Below are 16,564 nucleotides of genomic sequence, written 5' to 3'. Positions count from 1 at the left end.
TTATGCTAATTGCAATATCACAGATTAACTTTGAACTTTGAACTTTGCTGTAGTGCAACAATACAGCTATTCTGGTTTGATGTAACCTACTAAGTCAAATATTCCACATTCAAGCTGATGAATTGTGTTAATATGTTTTGGTTTTTGTTTGTGAATGTCAAAGCCGATGCAAGATATCAAATGATATTAAATTCTGGTATTAAAATATTCTGGTACCTCGGAGATGGTAGTCATTGATTTCGATTTCTGGACGACATGCAAAAGGATATTTGTCATGGAGAAGGATACATGCATTACCATGGAGACAGAATACCATGCAAGACATGACGACATGAAAAAGAGTGTGGAGACACAAAGATATTGAAACATGAATTTAACTTGTAAACAGAAAAGTCGAGATATACATAAATTTCCGACAGGGTGGAAAAGTATTGGTACAAACAAATCTAGCATGAAAGTGAACATGATACCATGAAGGAGAATGAATAACATTATTGATGGATATGAACAGAACATGAAGATAACATACTGATGTGAACATTATCCTTGGTTTCTGCATGCAACATAATGAACATGAAATGTAAACATTTATTACATGATGTGAAAAAAGACATGTCAATGTGATTAGTATTCCTGGTTTTTGTTTACAGTGAGGTGATGACCAAGATGATATGTACTATTAAATATGATATTATTATTTCTAATGTGCATAATGTTCTTGGTTTCTGCATGCACTGAGATGAACACGAAAATGTTTACATTAAAGAACATGGAGAAAACATATTAATGTGAATGACATCCATTGTGTCTGCATGCAATTTAATGGACATGAATGCGTTAATACTGGAGCCTGAATTATGGATTATTAGTACACAAACTTATATGGAAGATGGATGGTGTCTAATGGGTTGGATGAAATAGTGTTTGCACAAAGACACGAATATGTGAACATCAGAGCTCAGTTACTGAGTTGAATTGTGTATTTGCACACAAAGGAGTATGGAAGATGGCAAGTGTATGATGGTATGGATGAAATACTATCTGCGAAAAAATGTTTTTAGACATTAAATGATGAGTTCAGTGTGGATACTGGAATTATGTACACCGATGACTAGAAAATGAAGAAAGAATGATCTTTTCACGGTAAAAATTGATGAAACTCTGGAGATAAACAGTAGAATAATTAGTGAGAGTGCAAGGGACAGGACAATACTACAAATCATGACGATATAATGGTAATGTTAATTATATTTACTTTAGTAAGGTTTTGGGGAAGGGTAGAAGAAGTAATGCGTGGTTTACACACAGATTCCTGACTAGACATCTAATACCAGAAATATTCCCATTTTAGTTCTGAGAAATGTACAAAATCAAAGGTTTTCCTGTCAATTTTTTGCGATTTAATTTATCAATGGTACTCCAATGTTTGCGAGTCAAAGTTCAAATATGCATGTTTATGTGAGGGACCATCCACAAATGAGAGATCATTGACTTAAAACACAGCATACAATTACTCAATACAATTATACACTTTAATACTGAACATTTAATCATCATTTGTTAGTCAGACTCTTACCACTGAGGGCGCTGTTTGTCTAGTAAGAGACTGCTCCAAGGAGGAGGCAGTTGGTAGTAAGTGGGAGAGATCACGATACTACAGGGAGGAAAAGCAAGCACAGGATGAGAATTGAAGAGCAGGCCCCATCACAATGATGCTGCTCACACCTTCCCCAACAGTGGTTGCTTCCTCTTAATTTTGTCAATATAAATAAGCAAAGGTTTTTCGAACCATTTTGCAACAAGAACGAGCACCAAGTATGAGAAAGCCCTTTAAACTAGAAGGAAGTCCCTTCAGGTACAGCCTAGCATAATGCACATCATCAACAATGATAAAGGCAAAATGGAAAACTGTTCCACATCATGAATTATTTTGCCTTTGTCTGAATGTGGGGCAGCAAACCCTATCATCTCCCCTGAAATGGTCTAACCCAATTGTATTCAATTCTAAGGTTGGACCACTGCACTAGGAAATATGAACGACAGGGGCGAACATAAATATCTGTCAAATGTTTTGCTTGCTGCTATGCTAATCTTGATGCACATTCTAGGAGAGTCAGTGTTATTCATTAGAATCAAAGCAAAACACTACAACAAAGCAAAATTCCAGTTTGTGTTCAAAAAATTAGTATATAAATTGAGTTGCCATGCTAGTCTTCTAACTTAGGCAGTGATTGGTTACATAAAGTGACACTGTGATTCTATTGGTTGCTTCTCCTTGAATGACAACCTCACTATATATCCATTCATGCTATTGGTCAATAATGAGGTGAGACAAGACTGACAACCAATCACATTGTTTGTAAGAAACACTGGACATGCAATGACAATAACATGCTGCCGTATTTAGAAACAAAGTGAGTCAATAAAGTTTTGCACGTTGTGAAAATAAAAGCAATGTTAAGGTAGAATGCGCCTAATCGACAGATATTTGGACTCTAAAACCTTTACGATCCTTTATGATCTACTGCTTGTGGGGGTTCATTTTAAAGCTCTTGGACTACAAAAATTCTCACCATCTTAGATTCTCAAAATTCAAAAATGTTATATGCCCCCATAGTGTCAATACAGGGATGGCAGCAATTTTGAATTTCAAATATCGGTAAAAATTTGGTAATTTGTTTCTCCAGTACCAAACTTTGCATGGTGATCCCAGATTTCTATTCTTGACTTGTTAAGAGAATGGTTGAAAGTTTCATTGAAGAATATTTGAGCAAAAGTTTAAGTCTTTCAATTTCGGGACACATTCTACCTTAATCATCAAGGCATGGAATAAATGAATAAGTGTATCATGTTTCTTTTTGTGAGAAAAGGAAAGCCATGCATTAATGGTATATCATGCAGCAGAGGAGAATCAGCTAAAAATAATAATCTGTGCCATGCACCATTTACAAGCACCTGCATGTGAGAAAATAAAAAATTTTAAATTTAAAACTGAAACTGAAACAACCAATAACAGAGTTGTGCATTTGTTGCATTCTGGAGTCTTATTTTTTGAATTTGACATAGAAATTAAACAGCATCTTTAACAACTTTCGAGTTTGTTTTTGTAAATTAACATTTAACTAAAGGAATGAAAATAATGTTTGGTCGAGTTTTTTCTCAGTGACTTTCAACTTTTAAAAAAATTATTTTCCAAGTTTCTATCAAAAAAAGATTGTAAGAAGTTATGATCACTCTATCATTCTGGAAACACACATAAAAATTCAGTATTTCTTCTCAAAAGAAATCTTCCCGGTGTGAAGACAAGCTATTGTTAATACTAAGACATTTGGATGCCACCCTGGTGTAAGTTGTCTAGTTTCAGTTGAACATGGGAAAGGAATTTTTCCAGTATTTTATAAGCAGCTTGTCTGGCCTATCTTTCTTGCGTCCAACATTCCGGTACCGTGACCTCACCATAAGTTCAACATGCATGACCTTGCTTTGGAATGAAATAATTATTAATTATCCATACAACAAAATCATGAACTGATATTTATGTTGGTGAAAAGTTAATAAAATTAATTGTTCACAGCATTGCAAATGGTTAGACTCTGTGCTGGTCAGGGTGTTAGGGGCACTGCATGCTGGGTAATCTTACCATCTCGGTTCTGGACGTTTGTTGGGAATGATCAACGACAGGGAGCGGTGTCGTTTGGGTCTCGTCCTCCACCTGATCTGCGTGCTGTGAGTAAACGTTTTCAAAGTTGCCAGATTAGAACATAACTTTGGTATTAATACTACACTGAATACAATCTTGACTACATTGTATCTAACTTGGGAGAAAACCTGTATATGTATCTGACATTTCTACATCTTCCTAGGGAGCATACTTGTATCTGGCATTTGTACAACTACCGAGGAGCATACATGTATATTAACTTTGTCAAAACAAAAAGCTAATCTCAAATCATATAGCACTGCAGCACACATGTAAGAAATCCTTTAACTTTCCACTTAATTTTAAGTCTGCTCCTCTAGAATTCTGGTAAACAATCAAAACACTGAATACTTCTGACAGTTGAATTAAATACTGATTCAGTTAACACAATTACATTTCTAGGAATCTGAGGAGTTTTTTTAACAGATTTTATCTCAACCAATGAGCTTCTAAGGCTTTTCAGAAAACACCTTATCTTTATGATAATAATTTGCAAATGCCCATTAGGTCTGTAGCAATGCATCTGATAAAAGAATTTCTCTATACACTGTGATTTTTGAATGCCTTGGTGGTTTGACATCCAAGTTCAGCTGTTGGTTAAAAAAGGTTGGGAAGCAGATGTCTAGGATTGACAGTTTTTCAAGGAGAATGTCGGACTTGAAAAATGATGATGATGGTATTCTTCAGAGTGGAGGACACTATGCAATGACACATAGAGCAGGCTTCTGACAGTACGATTTTTTTTTTTGCAAAAAAATTACCAGGTATGGTAAGGATTTCTTTTTTTGCAAAAAAAATTACCAGGCGTGGTAAGGATTTCTTTTTTTGCAAAAAAAATTCCAGGTATAGTAAAATTTCTTTTGCAAAAAAAATTACCTGGTATCTATAAAAAAATAGAGATTTCAGCCACAGAAATCAATGTCAACTGATTGACATATGGTAATCATGTGTTTATCACATGTCCATCACATGACTCACCTTTGTTTCTGGAGTTTTGGCATTGCTATTATTGCCTAAATTCAACATTTCCCTTTGTTCAGGGGTCAATTTCTTGAGTTCTTTTTTACTTTCCTGATCCTCGGCAGCCTGTTTTTCTGCCTGCTCTTGGGGTTGCTCTTTAGGCTGTCCAGTCGGCAAGAGGGGAAACAAAGAGGAGGGGTTTGATGACATTACAGGTAATTTAAAAGGTCAGAGGGGAAAGGGAGCATGGAGTTCTTTAAAAACATGGAGAATTTGGAAAGGTAAGGTGCAAAGGATGGGGTTGCCAGTAAAGAGATTCTTACAGCCGGAACATGCAACGTGTTTGAAATGACACTTTTTTAACTATGGCTTATATGGACGGGATGTGCTTCTACCCCTGAGACCATGTGATATAAATTCAGTTCTAGGGCAGGTACCCCCTGGATATTTACCCACAAAACACTTATCCTATCCCTATCTCTAACCTTATCCAAACCAGTGGCTTGGAAATGTTCAGTGGGTAAATGTCCAGGGGCTGACCATCCTATTACGATAATTTCTCAACGACATGGTCTGGACATTTCGCTTTCACATTGAGTTTACTTTGCATTTTATGTTTTTAAGTTCTTTTCTTGTAAATGATTTACTGTGCAAAACGAGTTGACTTGAATTATAGATTCACTGACTCAAAAAGTCAATTACTCATTGTATCATCTTTATTGCATCAAATAATTTTTTTCTCAATTTTGTTCTCACGTAGCATACGATTTGGGCCATGAATATTCTACTTTGAAAAGGAGTCATTAAGGTTTCATTTGCATACTCAACACTGATGAGCATGATTTGCATATTAGGTGAATGTATTTCAGAAATCACTGATCATATGTTCACAGTTTTTTTGATCTCACCTGTTTTTCATGGTCTGCTATGAAAGCCTCCAACTGCATCATGGCTTCGTCAGCTTCTTTCTCGGCCTCAGCCTGGAGTCTTTGTGACTGATCCACTTGATCCGTCAGGACCTGCCTCTCTGCGTCCCATTTCTTCTGATGGTCTTTGTACTGCGACTTCAGCTTGTTGTATCGCTTTGTAGTGTCTTCTTTCTGAGTTTTGATCTCATTTTGAAGACTCGTCACCAGCAGGAGACTCTACATTATTAAAATGAGATTTTGAGAGACTTCATGAGATTTGATGAGACTTTGTGAGATTTGATGAGACTTTATGAGACTTGATGAGACTTCAGTGAGAATTTGAGAGATTTTGTGAGACTTTATGAGATTTGATGAGACTTTGTGAGATTATTTAGATGGTCTTTATGTCCCCAGGAAAAGATCATTGATGACTCTTTGTTAATGCCCTAAACAAGAGATAAGAAGACTCTAATATGTCTTTTTATATACCTCAGTCCTGAACTGTTTGAAACCACCCCTAAGTTTCTCAGTGGGTAGGTTGGACCACCTCTCTTCATCTTCAAGTGGAATCTTCTCATCAAACGGAACTTCCTGTACGGTTTCCAGGTTGGATTTTGCGCGAGACGGCTGTTTCGGTGTGGGTGCCTTCATGGAATCACTGCTGCCTTGCTTGTCGGAAACTAATTGGACAGAAAGTTTGAGAGATGGATGTGATCAATTTTAGAATTACATTGTATATGAATGAACATCAATACAAATGGTGTGTATGCATTTCATATCTTTAGAAATCATGTGTAAACTATACCAAAATATGTTCAACAAAACCAGATGAAATTTAAGATAAGAAACTTACGTTTCGTACTCTGTCGGCTAAGTTGATCCTTTGATAGAAAAGAAAGTACAAAAAAATAATAAATTAATTGAGTAATTCAATGTTGCTTTCATAGCCAACTGAAAGCAGACACATCTTTCACATTTAAACACTCTCACCACAATTGTTTTGGTTCAACCCCATCATTTTCAATGGTGTGGGTTGGACCTATGCACTGTATTTGGAGGTGAAAGGGTTCAATGAAACAATAAACCTTGGGCAGCTGATACAAAAATATGTGATGTGCTACAGCATCCATAAATGTGAATTGTTCAATATTTCAAAGGCAAGGTACAAGCAAAAACTGTTTCTTTATTACTATTATTATTGTTTCTATTTCTTTCCATCACCTCATTTCTTTGATAGAAAACAATATTTTGTGAACCTAATGAGGCAAAAAATATCAAGTGTTGCAAGAGGAATATAGTCATAAATTTTTTTTTTGTTCTGCATGCAATATAAACAATAATGGTGAGGCATGACACAAGTAAACAGAAGATGAAATGTGAGAGTTCTGGGGAATTGTGGCACCATGGATGGTTGATGACTGGCAGGTACAATGGACTGACTGTGTCAAAGACATACCACTGATACTAATTCAACTAAATGGAAAAATATGTACATTTTCAGCAATGACACAAATACTTGGGTTAAAATGTCATGAGAGGGGTCAAGCTTCATGAGACATTCCATTTGAAATGGCTGGGGGGGGAGGACTGGAGACTGAAAATGTGATTTTGGGTAATTTGGAATTCTTGAAGGGATGTTCACATGCCAAAAAACATGGAGAAGACCAAAAGTCATTTACTTTAAGAATTATAATCTTTTGCCGTTCCTAAAGTAAGATGGTGAAGAGAATGAAAGAAAGGTAAAAATAATTAGTATCATTTTGCCACTCCAGCTAACGTTCCCTGCAACTTCTTTTTGAAACAATCAGAAATTCAAAATTTTGTTCTATACAACTTCACAATGGCCTGATCAAGTTTTCTTTCTATTTGTTAAGCAATTACTTTGTGTTGCAAATTGGAAATTTTCTGTAAAGCTTGGGTCTGCTTCAAAGAGTCACGAGCAACTAATTTCCATATGCAAATAAACAGACAAAGACAGCGCCCTCTACAGCAAATAATAGAAGAGGATTTGCATGATTTGCATATTAATCATTTGAACATTAATTTATGATTGGTAGGTAAGGAGGTTTCCACATTAAATATTCTCCACACAGTTGAAATAGCTCTCACACAAAGCTTCCATATTGGTACCATTTCATATCACTTCAGGGGGTCCTAGTGCCATGTAGCTGCATTATAAATTGACATGCATCTACTGAACAACAACATGTGGTAGGGAGTGCATACACTGGCTCTGTGCTGGCAGAACTTGCAACATGCTCATAAAAAGATACACTCAGGTACTATCAACCAAAATCCACAAATCTGGAAATGTCAATACATTTTTCAGAATCAACTGAACACTAAGGACAGTTGGGATCTTGTGTTTTGATGCAATCAAAATGAATAAAGTATAGAATGTATAAATTTTAACAGAAACTCAGTGGCAAGTATAAACATTTGCTAATCTGTCATGGCACTAATGGTGACTATCTGTTGACATCCAATCACAATATTCAGTTTTGTATTTCGATGTTGATTTAGAAAGTGTTTCGACTTTCATTTTTACAATGCATTAACCACAATAGAGATTTTAAAATTGCAAACCCGAAATATTATAAAATAAACTTTGCTGATCACCATATTTGGTAGTCAGTAAATAAACAAATGGTAAGTAACAAACACCACTTGGTGGCGCTGTCATTTTCAGTTAGCAAATGGGCCAAAATTTACTTTGCGTCTGAGCTCCTGTTAGTCTTTGTTGAAAATTCACACAGTGTTGAGAAGGTTTTGCCACATTCCTGATACATCCTGGTGAAATTTATCCAAAAAGGCAAGCCGGTAAGAATATATGAACTTGATCAACAAGATACCAACCCAGTTATTGCGCAACCAAATAGACCGCTGTATTATGTTAGCTCGTAACTGAGACAATAATATAATTAGTTAGAAAAATGTTTACATCAGAATAAAATAGAAAAGATGAGGAAAAGAGGGAAAACAATTTCCTTCAAGTCTGGGCTTATCAATTTAACTCCCTGAACCCTGACCCCTTTGTGACCTATGACCATGAGCAAACCCTCACCTCTGATAACCTTTGACATGTGAACTGTGACCCCTGGCAACCTATGACATTATGCGGAACCTCACCTCTGGTAACCTATGATATTATGTGAACTGTGACCCTTGACAACCTATGCCAACCCTCAACCTTGATAAACTGTTGTTATATGAACCCTCACCCTTGTGACCTTTGACTTGTGAACCCTTACCCCTGCTGACCTATGACATTATGCTAACTCTCATATAACATTACACTGATATTAACCTTAAAATAGGGTTTCAAAGGGTTAACTGTGCTTCAAAGTGAATAAATTAACTTCTTTTAGAATACCAGTACAACTGACCACAGAAAATGAAACTGTGAAAATGAAAGTTTCTGTCAAATTTTATGGTTAGATAAAATAATTAATATCACTTTATTGTCATTTACTATTTCTAATCACTTATTAGACAAAACAAAAGACAAGAAAGTACCGCTTTCGTAAATTTTTGCAATATTTAGGTGGAAACACCATATAAATTTTGTACTTACCGACTTCTTCTTGCCCAGTGATCCTGGTGTGTCTTTGCTTACCTGAAAAAGTGAGATTATCAAATTCATCAACAAAATGTAAAACAGACAAACATCAATGGTGACAATTGTGCACAGCATTTGGCAAACTTTCCAAAAATTGTTTTGGACACACAGTTTAGCATGTACAATTTACAACAGTTACGTGTGCACCGACCAGCTCATCATCTTTCACAGAACACAACACAAAGGTGACATTACTGTGACCATTTTGAGTGCTGTTATTTTCCCACCAAAATTTTAGTGCAACATTTTACTGATTTTTATGAATTTCTCTGTAATTTTTAAAATAATTTTGGACCAAAGGGACATCACATTTCACATGCTGCGGTAATTTATCAAAATTTTGACAAAATTCTGAAACACAGTGACTGGGGTGAGTTTTACAATGGGTTAATTCTGGTCCATTATGACTCAGAATTTCAAAGCAATTTAATGGTAACAAAAATCTTTGCATCTATCATGACACAGAAATTAAAGAAACCTGTCTGTAATGGGGTATTCACAAAACAATGAATAATACTATATTTATGTGAAAGTTTGCATTCTTGAAAATTTTTTGATTTGGGAAAATACTGTAAATGATCTGAAATTTGTGAACCGGTTTGAAAGTTATAATGCTTCTAACCTGGAATTTGGGAACCTTTTCTGGGAACCTTTTCTGGGGTCCCTCAGGTATTTCACTAATTTGCATTACTTTTTATTTTGAATAATGTCTTAAGTAATTTGCAGAGTTTTATTCGGTCAAATATAATGTCGCAAAGTTGGAACAGACCCAACTATATTCTCTGTCCCTCTTTTTAACCCTTTGAACCTGGCTCGGACAAAAATGTCCGCATGATGTCATAGGGTACCAGGGGGTCAGGGTGCAAAGGGTTAAGATGTTTTCTTTGGCTTTTCATTGGTTTGTACAATAAGAATATTTATGATGATATATGGGTAATACAGGATTATATTCATACAATGCAGTGGCCCAAAAGAGACAGAAAAGTCTTTTTTTCATTTATCAACATTACAAACGATGGCATATCTTTACTATTATCTTGTGAAAAGAAATTTACAGAAGGTGCTGCTAAAATATCTTACATTAATCGAGACTTGTATGGTTGTAAAAATAATTTGTGACAAAAATTTTTGATTACTGCACTTTTTTATCATTTTAGTGACACAAATTTATTTTTTTCCCTAGTAACCAAAGATCATTCAATCATTTAAACTACACAAGTAGTTTTCACAAGACATTATACTCAAGAAATTGCATGTTCAAAAATATTATATTTCATCAAATATTTATGACTCTAATTTAAATATGTTGAATGTATTCATAATCATGTTTTCTGACTGCAGTATAGGTGCAAATTGGTTATAAAATCTTTCAAATTTCTGACAACAAATGTGGACGTACACAGGTCTTACATGTAACCTTGAGCTCAACTTCTACACATGCAGAGAGATTTTTACAAAATCACTTTATCTTGAACAGCCTTTGTGAGCATAATACCTCAGGTCATTGTTGTATACTCCAATCAATGAACGATTTATTTAATTTGGGAGTCTCCAACGGCTGCCAAAGTCTAATAGAATCTCTTTTCAGAGGATAAAATGTTACCATGGAAACAAGCTAGGTAAATGATTCAATCAAGAGTAATGGAATGGGAGCTACAAGGCTAGTTCATATTTCACTGCAACTTGGTGATAATCTCACCACTGCTTTACGCCAATCTAAAAACACATTTCTCCAAGAAACTTGCTATTTGTGATGTTCCAGGTTATAGCAGTTGATACGAGACAGCAATATATAACTACAATTTTGTGTAATATTAAATACAATTGTGATGGAAAGAATTCACTGAAAACATGAAAATACAAAAATATTTCACATTTGATGAAAAATTTGTTGAATTTACTACATAAACATTCATATAATTTGAGTTACAACATTCAGTTATCCCAGCCATCTAATAACATGCATATCACCCAGACCACCTAGTTTGTCTGATTTTTATTCCCTGTTGCCAAATGGCAATCTTGCGAGCTTCTCATTTTTTAAATTCCATTTTTCAAAAGAAAACATTTTTCAAAAGAAAACATTATGAACATATGATAATAAATTTAAATGCTTATCTCACCATGGGCAGACCTACAATTTGTTAGTAATTCTGCCGTATTATTGCACAAGCAAGCTTCTTTAAAATAATTAATTTTCAAATTAACAAATATTTTCTCGATTTTTTTCTTTATGTCTGAAACCTTTCCAATTTATTTGTGTCTATCAAAACTCATGCACGCTGACAACAACTTCACATTTAACTTAATATGACGATGTGACATTTCGCCATGCATTAGTTATGTTAATGAGCTAAAGCACGTTAGTACCACGAATGTTGCATGCATTAGTACCAGTACAATCGACCTTTACGACATCGAACATCTATTTTTTTCGGCTGCAAACTTACGTCAGCCAGTTTGGGATCTAAGAAATTTACGATCTCTTTATTTTGATTGTGAACACACTCTTTCTTTTCATGTGTATTGCCGCTTTTCGTCCTCACGATATCCTCCTCAGTCGTGACAGTCGGAAGAACGACATTTGTCAGGTTTTCAACGGAGGGAGTCGGTGAAATGTTGGTAGCTAAGGACGGATTAGGAGTGTACAGTTGACTCGGATTTTGAGACCTGTTCTCGTACTTACCATAAAAGGAAGAGAAGGTGCAGGTTAGGTCAAAGTTCAGGAAGTATAGGGTCAATGGTTAGGTTAGAGGTCAATGTTAGGTCATAGGTCAAAGTTTAGATAGGTGGACAGTGACATTGAGGATAAATTGTTTCAAGTATATTTTTCGATCCTAAATTATCATAGTGTTGCAATACAATTTGATCCTGACGCTGTAGCCAGTTTTATATTTCTGTTTTGAATAATGCAGTTGGACAATATTGAAATCAAAAGGCATCACAGGTAAAAGACATTTTATATCAGACAGCTTCTGCTACACTAGAACTGTCCAAATCTTGATTTGTAGTAAGCAGTTCCTCTGATCAGCTGCATGAAAGTTTATCTCATTTGGCACAGGATTGTTTTCCGAATAGCACTGTTCGCAAATGACATCACTGTTCTCTCTCACTAATATGCATAAATAAACATTTGTCCGCATTTTCTGCATAAACGACGAAAAATAAAACCTGCGAGTGTTAGAATGGCTATTTAGTGTCATACTTATTCGTATGAATTGATGACTGAGACTACAAGCTACAACAACAGCCGCCCATACAGCGACAAAATTTGTCCGAATTTCAGCATATTTGTCCGAAAGTCGCGCCGCGTGCAGCTATATTTAATAACAAACCCGAAATCGCGATCAACGCTATTGCGGCCTGATATAATTTTGTGTGAACTTTCCTTTGCACAACTGGTGAGAGCAAGCTGGTGCAATGCATGATAAAGACTTACTAGTCAATTTTTTCACTTTGCTGTACTTACAAGCAGTATGAGATGATGAAGTAACTAAACACTGAAAATTATAGTCTTCACCCCTAACTTTCAAGTAAATCAATCCATATCTCAAAGAGTCAAAAATGGTAATATTCCCATGAAATCACAGAAAATGAGAACATTTTTTCCTAAGAGATATTTGTCGGGAACTGATTTTTACAAACATTGGTCGGTGAAATTTTACAGATCCCTGAAGATCCTGATAATTGCATACAGTATTAACAAGTGCATATCAGCATTTGGATGCTTGCCAACTTCATTGTGTGTAAAAGAGACCTAAAAATACTTGAGTCATGTTTTACATTGAATTTCATCGCTGAGTCAGGAGAACCATCGATTTTACAGTAAACTGTTTTCAATGAACACATGCACATACATGCTGATCTCACATTGTTAACAAGTTGGTCACAGCCTCGTGTTTCTACAGAAAAAAAATTTAAGTATACTTGGTGTTTTTCAAATTACCATGAAGGCCTATTTGGGATGGTTTATGATATTTTCTGCAACTTGCCAACAATTGCAGGTAGAGTTTACTCAGAATTATGAAGTAAAATCAGTTAATTGTTAAAATAAGGTGGGATCTAAATCACTGTGTTACCTGAATATGTGTTATATAGTGTACAAAAACTTTGTTTTCTTCTTTTTTTAAATGCAAACTTACCCTAGTTTCTTGTTCTGCGTCCAAAACATCTTTTAGTTTCAAGGGACATATCACCCTACAGGGCCATAACTTTCAATGATTTCACTATCTTTGTTCAATTTGTGTGTCAACCACGATTTGTTGTTCTCAACTCCCCAAAGCATGTTGAGATACACAGTATTCGGCTTGTCAACTCAGCCTGTACATGTGTAGACTGTATGGTTATTGTTGACAAGTGAATTCTGATCTGAACCAGAATTCAAATGTAAAAGATAACAGTGCATTTTTACAAATATAGACACTGTATTGACCAGCTACATAATAGAGATTTGAACATACTCTGGGCAGAAGAACCAGACCTTGCAATTGACAGTGCAAATAAAGTGAAAAAATTATCAAAAGTCACGGCTACCGGCCCTTTAATCTGGCACCCTCTTGAGTCGTAACGCCACTCCCATAATTATCAAAAGTCACGGCTAACCTGGCACTTTTTGAGTCATAATGCCAATCAATAATTTGATATATTTACATCCATACACCCTTAAATAGTTTTTCTGATACACCCTTGAGAGAAATTTTTCAACGTTCTGCATCAGTTATTATAATCTGTATAATTTGTTATAAGTCCAATTACAGCAAATTAAGAATTGGACAGTACTTTCAGACACTACAATTTTTATAATACTTTTCATCTTCAGGATATATGGACTTATTTGGTTGTCAGTGATGTAAATAGAGTGTTCACTGTCTTGTTTTTGTGAAAATCCAAAATTTACTTTTCCCCCATAGAGTTAACCCTTTGAGCGCTGTAGTTTTCTCCCGCCAAAATTTTAGTGCAAAATTTTACCAATTTTTATGAATTTTTCTGTAATTTTTTGATAATTTTGAACCAAATGGACATCACATTTCATTTGCTACACTTTTTTCTCAAAATTTTGACAAAAATCTGAGAAAAATTGACAGGGGTTTATTTTATAAAGGGGAAAAAAATGGACTTTGACGCTCAAAGAGTTAACACTGGCTGTATACAGGCAGCCATTTTGAATTTCAAAATTCAGTAAACTCTAGGTACTTTGAACAGAGAGACACTAGATGAACTATGTACAAGAATGGTTCAAAGTTTCCTAAGTTTGAGTAAAGTTTTGGGAAACGTTTTACACTTTTTGTTTCAAGGCACATGCTATCTTCATCTTTACATGAATGAAATTTCATGACTTGTACACCACCCAAACAAGATATAGAATTATAAATGGCAGACAGTTGGAGCCACATCTGAGGCTACATATTCCACCCTGTTCTCCTGTATATGGGCTGACCTACCAGTACACTATTGTCAACAGTATAGAATGGAACCAAACTCTGATGGAGAAAGGTAGACACCATGCGGATGTCTTCAAATGTCTGACAAAATGTTGTCCTTCATACCAAAGTTTGACACACATGCTACGCTATCACATGGCAGCGTCCTATTGACAATGTTCTTCACCCACAGAATGCCAAAAAAAACAAACATATCAAATCTTAAAATCTACAAAAACTTTGAGAAGAGCATGACATTATCTCTCAGGAAGAATAATTTGGGAGTTTTTGCTGTCTCAAGAAAGTCAAAAACGACAAATAATCACGAGCCACCAACCTGAATTACGTTGCCTTCTCTCCATAAATACAAACAAACACAGTAAACGTCTCTTGTAACAACGACCACACTGAGAACAATGGCAACCCTCATCAAAAATTGATGATGGCTCCTCAATGTACAGAGGGGTCTGGACAAGGAGAGAAGTTGTGCCGGCAATAGATAGGCTAATGAATATTGATTGGACGGGGCAGACAGACAATGACTTGAAAAGATGTCGCATAATAGTTCAGCCCTGGTCTACAATAAGGTGTGAATTTTTGAACATGAGTCCTTGTGTGTCTAGAAAGTGACACCTACCGCTCAAGTTTGCTAAATCATAGAATAAGGATTTATTGCAAAGAGATGGGGGGATACATATAGTGTTACCAACAGCCCTGTAAGTTGTAAAACTTAAGTAAAGCACTTCCAAGTTTAACAGAAGTTGCAGAATCATATCTTTAACCCCCTGTACAATGTAATAGGCAGACCTCTCCAATGTCATAGGCTGTTACCCCGAACACACAGACACACAGGCACAGATACACACAATGTGATAGGCCGTCATCCCCCTGCATAATGTAATAGCCTGTCACCCCTACACAATATGTAGGCTGTCCACTGTACTGTTAAATGCAATACTACTTTCACAGTCCTCAGAATACGTGATCATTTGCAGGGGTAAAGTAGCACCAAGAGAGTTCAACATTTTTAAATGGACAGCAAACTTTAATCAGTACTGCTGTATAGATACAGTTCTTGTTAAGGTTGGTGCCCGTACCCCTGTAATGTTTACAAAGTTCGTCTGTCATGTTAGGATTTACCCAATTTTGATCAATGAAATCTTATTAAGGGGACAACAGAAATTGTTTTGAGTCTCCTGAACCTTCATCTATCTTCCAGCTGAAAATAGATATGCGTTGGTAAAGTAACAAGATTAAGTACACTCAGCTAATTAACAAAATTGCAATCATATGGATTTAAATAAACAAATTGTGTATTCAAAAATGACTCAGACAATAAAGCAAATGATGTGTAAGTATAAAACCAAAACATGGAAAAGTATGAAAATTATGTGAAAGATATGCAGGAAAAACTGCATATATCAAGAAAAAATCTAATCAAAAGATTAAAATGACAGAAAACAAAGTCCTGTATGAAATGGTTAGTTGAAAAACAAACCAAAGAGTTGTGAAACAACAGCAGCCAATCACACTTCAATAATGTGCATATTAAAAAGAAATTAGCATAGAGGCAACTGATACAAATATGCAAATGAATCATTACCATGACAACATCAGGTAAAGGTGACAATGGCTGTGGAGACGTTGGCCCGCTTGCCATGAGAGGGCTCATATCATTGAATAGGGGAGTCACAGTGCCATTTCGCTTAGGGGTGTTCAAACGACTCGGGAAAGGGGAAGAGTCCATTGTCTTTTGAGGAGTAGGAGGGGGTAAGGGCGTTGTGTAGCCACTGCGAAGAGGAGGAAGCTGTAGTGGGGTTCTCCTATCCCACTAAAGTAGCAGCAGTTGGGGGAAAGGAAATTAAATAGAGTTGAAAGTTAAAGAAACCGGTAATGATGAGAGTAAAATTAAAATCACACAAATACAACTGTCACTGAAAAAGGATATGGGATATTG

The 16,564-nt window shown here is 35.7% G+C and overlaps 1 protein-coding gene across 7 annotated transcripts in view; it reads right to left on the bottom strand.

Moving 5' to 3' along the window:
• The window catches only part of LOC139123508 (myosin-4-like), a 275,832-nt gene that overhangs the window by 21,405 nt on the left and 237,863 nt on the right, over positions 1–16,564 (bottom strand). For 2 of the 7 annotated variants that reach the window (XM_070689667.1, XM_070689668.1), the window contains 8 exons: positions 16,211–16,438; positions 9,143–9,184; positions 6,422–6,449; positions 6,058–6,248; positions 5,569–5,805; positions 4,679–4,822; positions 3,641–3,724; positions 1,577–1,654 (listed from right to left, as the gene is read on the bottom strand). In XM_070689667.1, coding sequence (XP_070545768.1) covers positions 1,577–1,654; positions 3,641–3,724; positions 4,679–4,822; positions 5,569–5,805; positions 6,058–6,248; positions 6,422–6,449; positions 9,143–9,184; positions 16,211–16,438 — 1,032 coding nt within the window. Of the gene's footprint in view, positions 1–216; positions 247–1,576; positions 1,655–3,640; positions 3,725–4,678; positions 4,823–5,568; positions 5,806–6,057; positions 6,249–6,421; positions 6,450–9,142; positions 9,185–11,637; positions 11,869–16,210; positions 16,439–16,564 lie in introns of all 7 variants that reach the window. The other 5 variants (XM_070689672.1, XM_070689673.1, XM_070689669.1 and 2 more) reach the window with 4 other exon arrangements.

This window comes from Ptychodera flava (genome assembly GCF_041260155.1).
Source record: "Ptychodera flava strain L36383 chromosome 23 unlocalized genomic scaffold, AS_Pfla_20210202 Scaffold_23__1_contigs__length_28996876_pilon, whole genome shotgun sequence".
NCBI lineage: Eukaryota > Metazoa > Hemichordata > Enteropneusta > Ptychoderidae > Ptychodera > Ptychodera flava.
The sequence above is the reverse complement of the archived record's forward strand: the minus strand, read 5'-3'. Positions and strand labels throughout refer to the sequence as shown.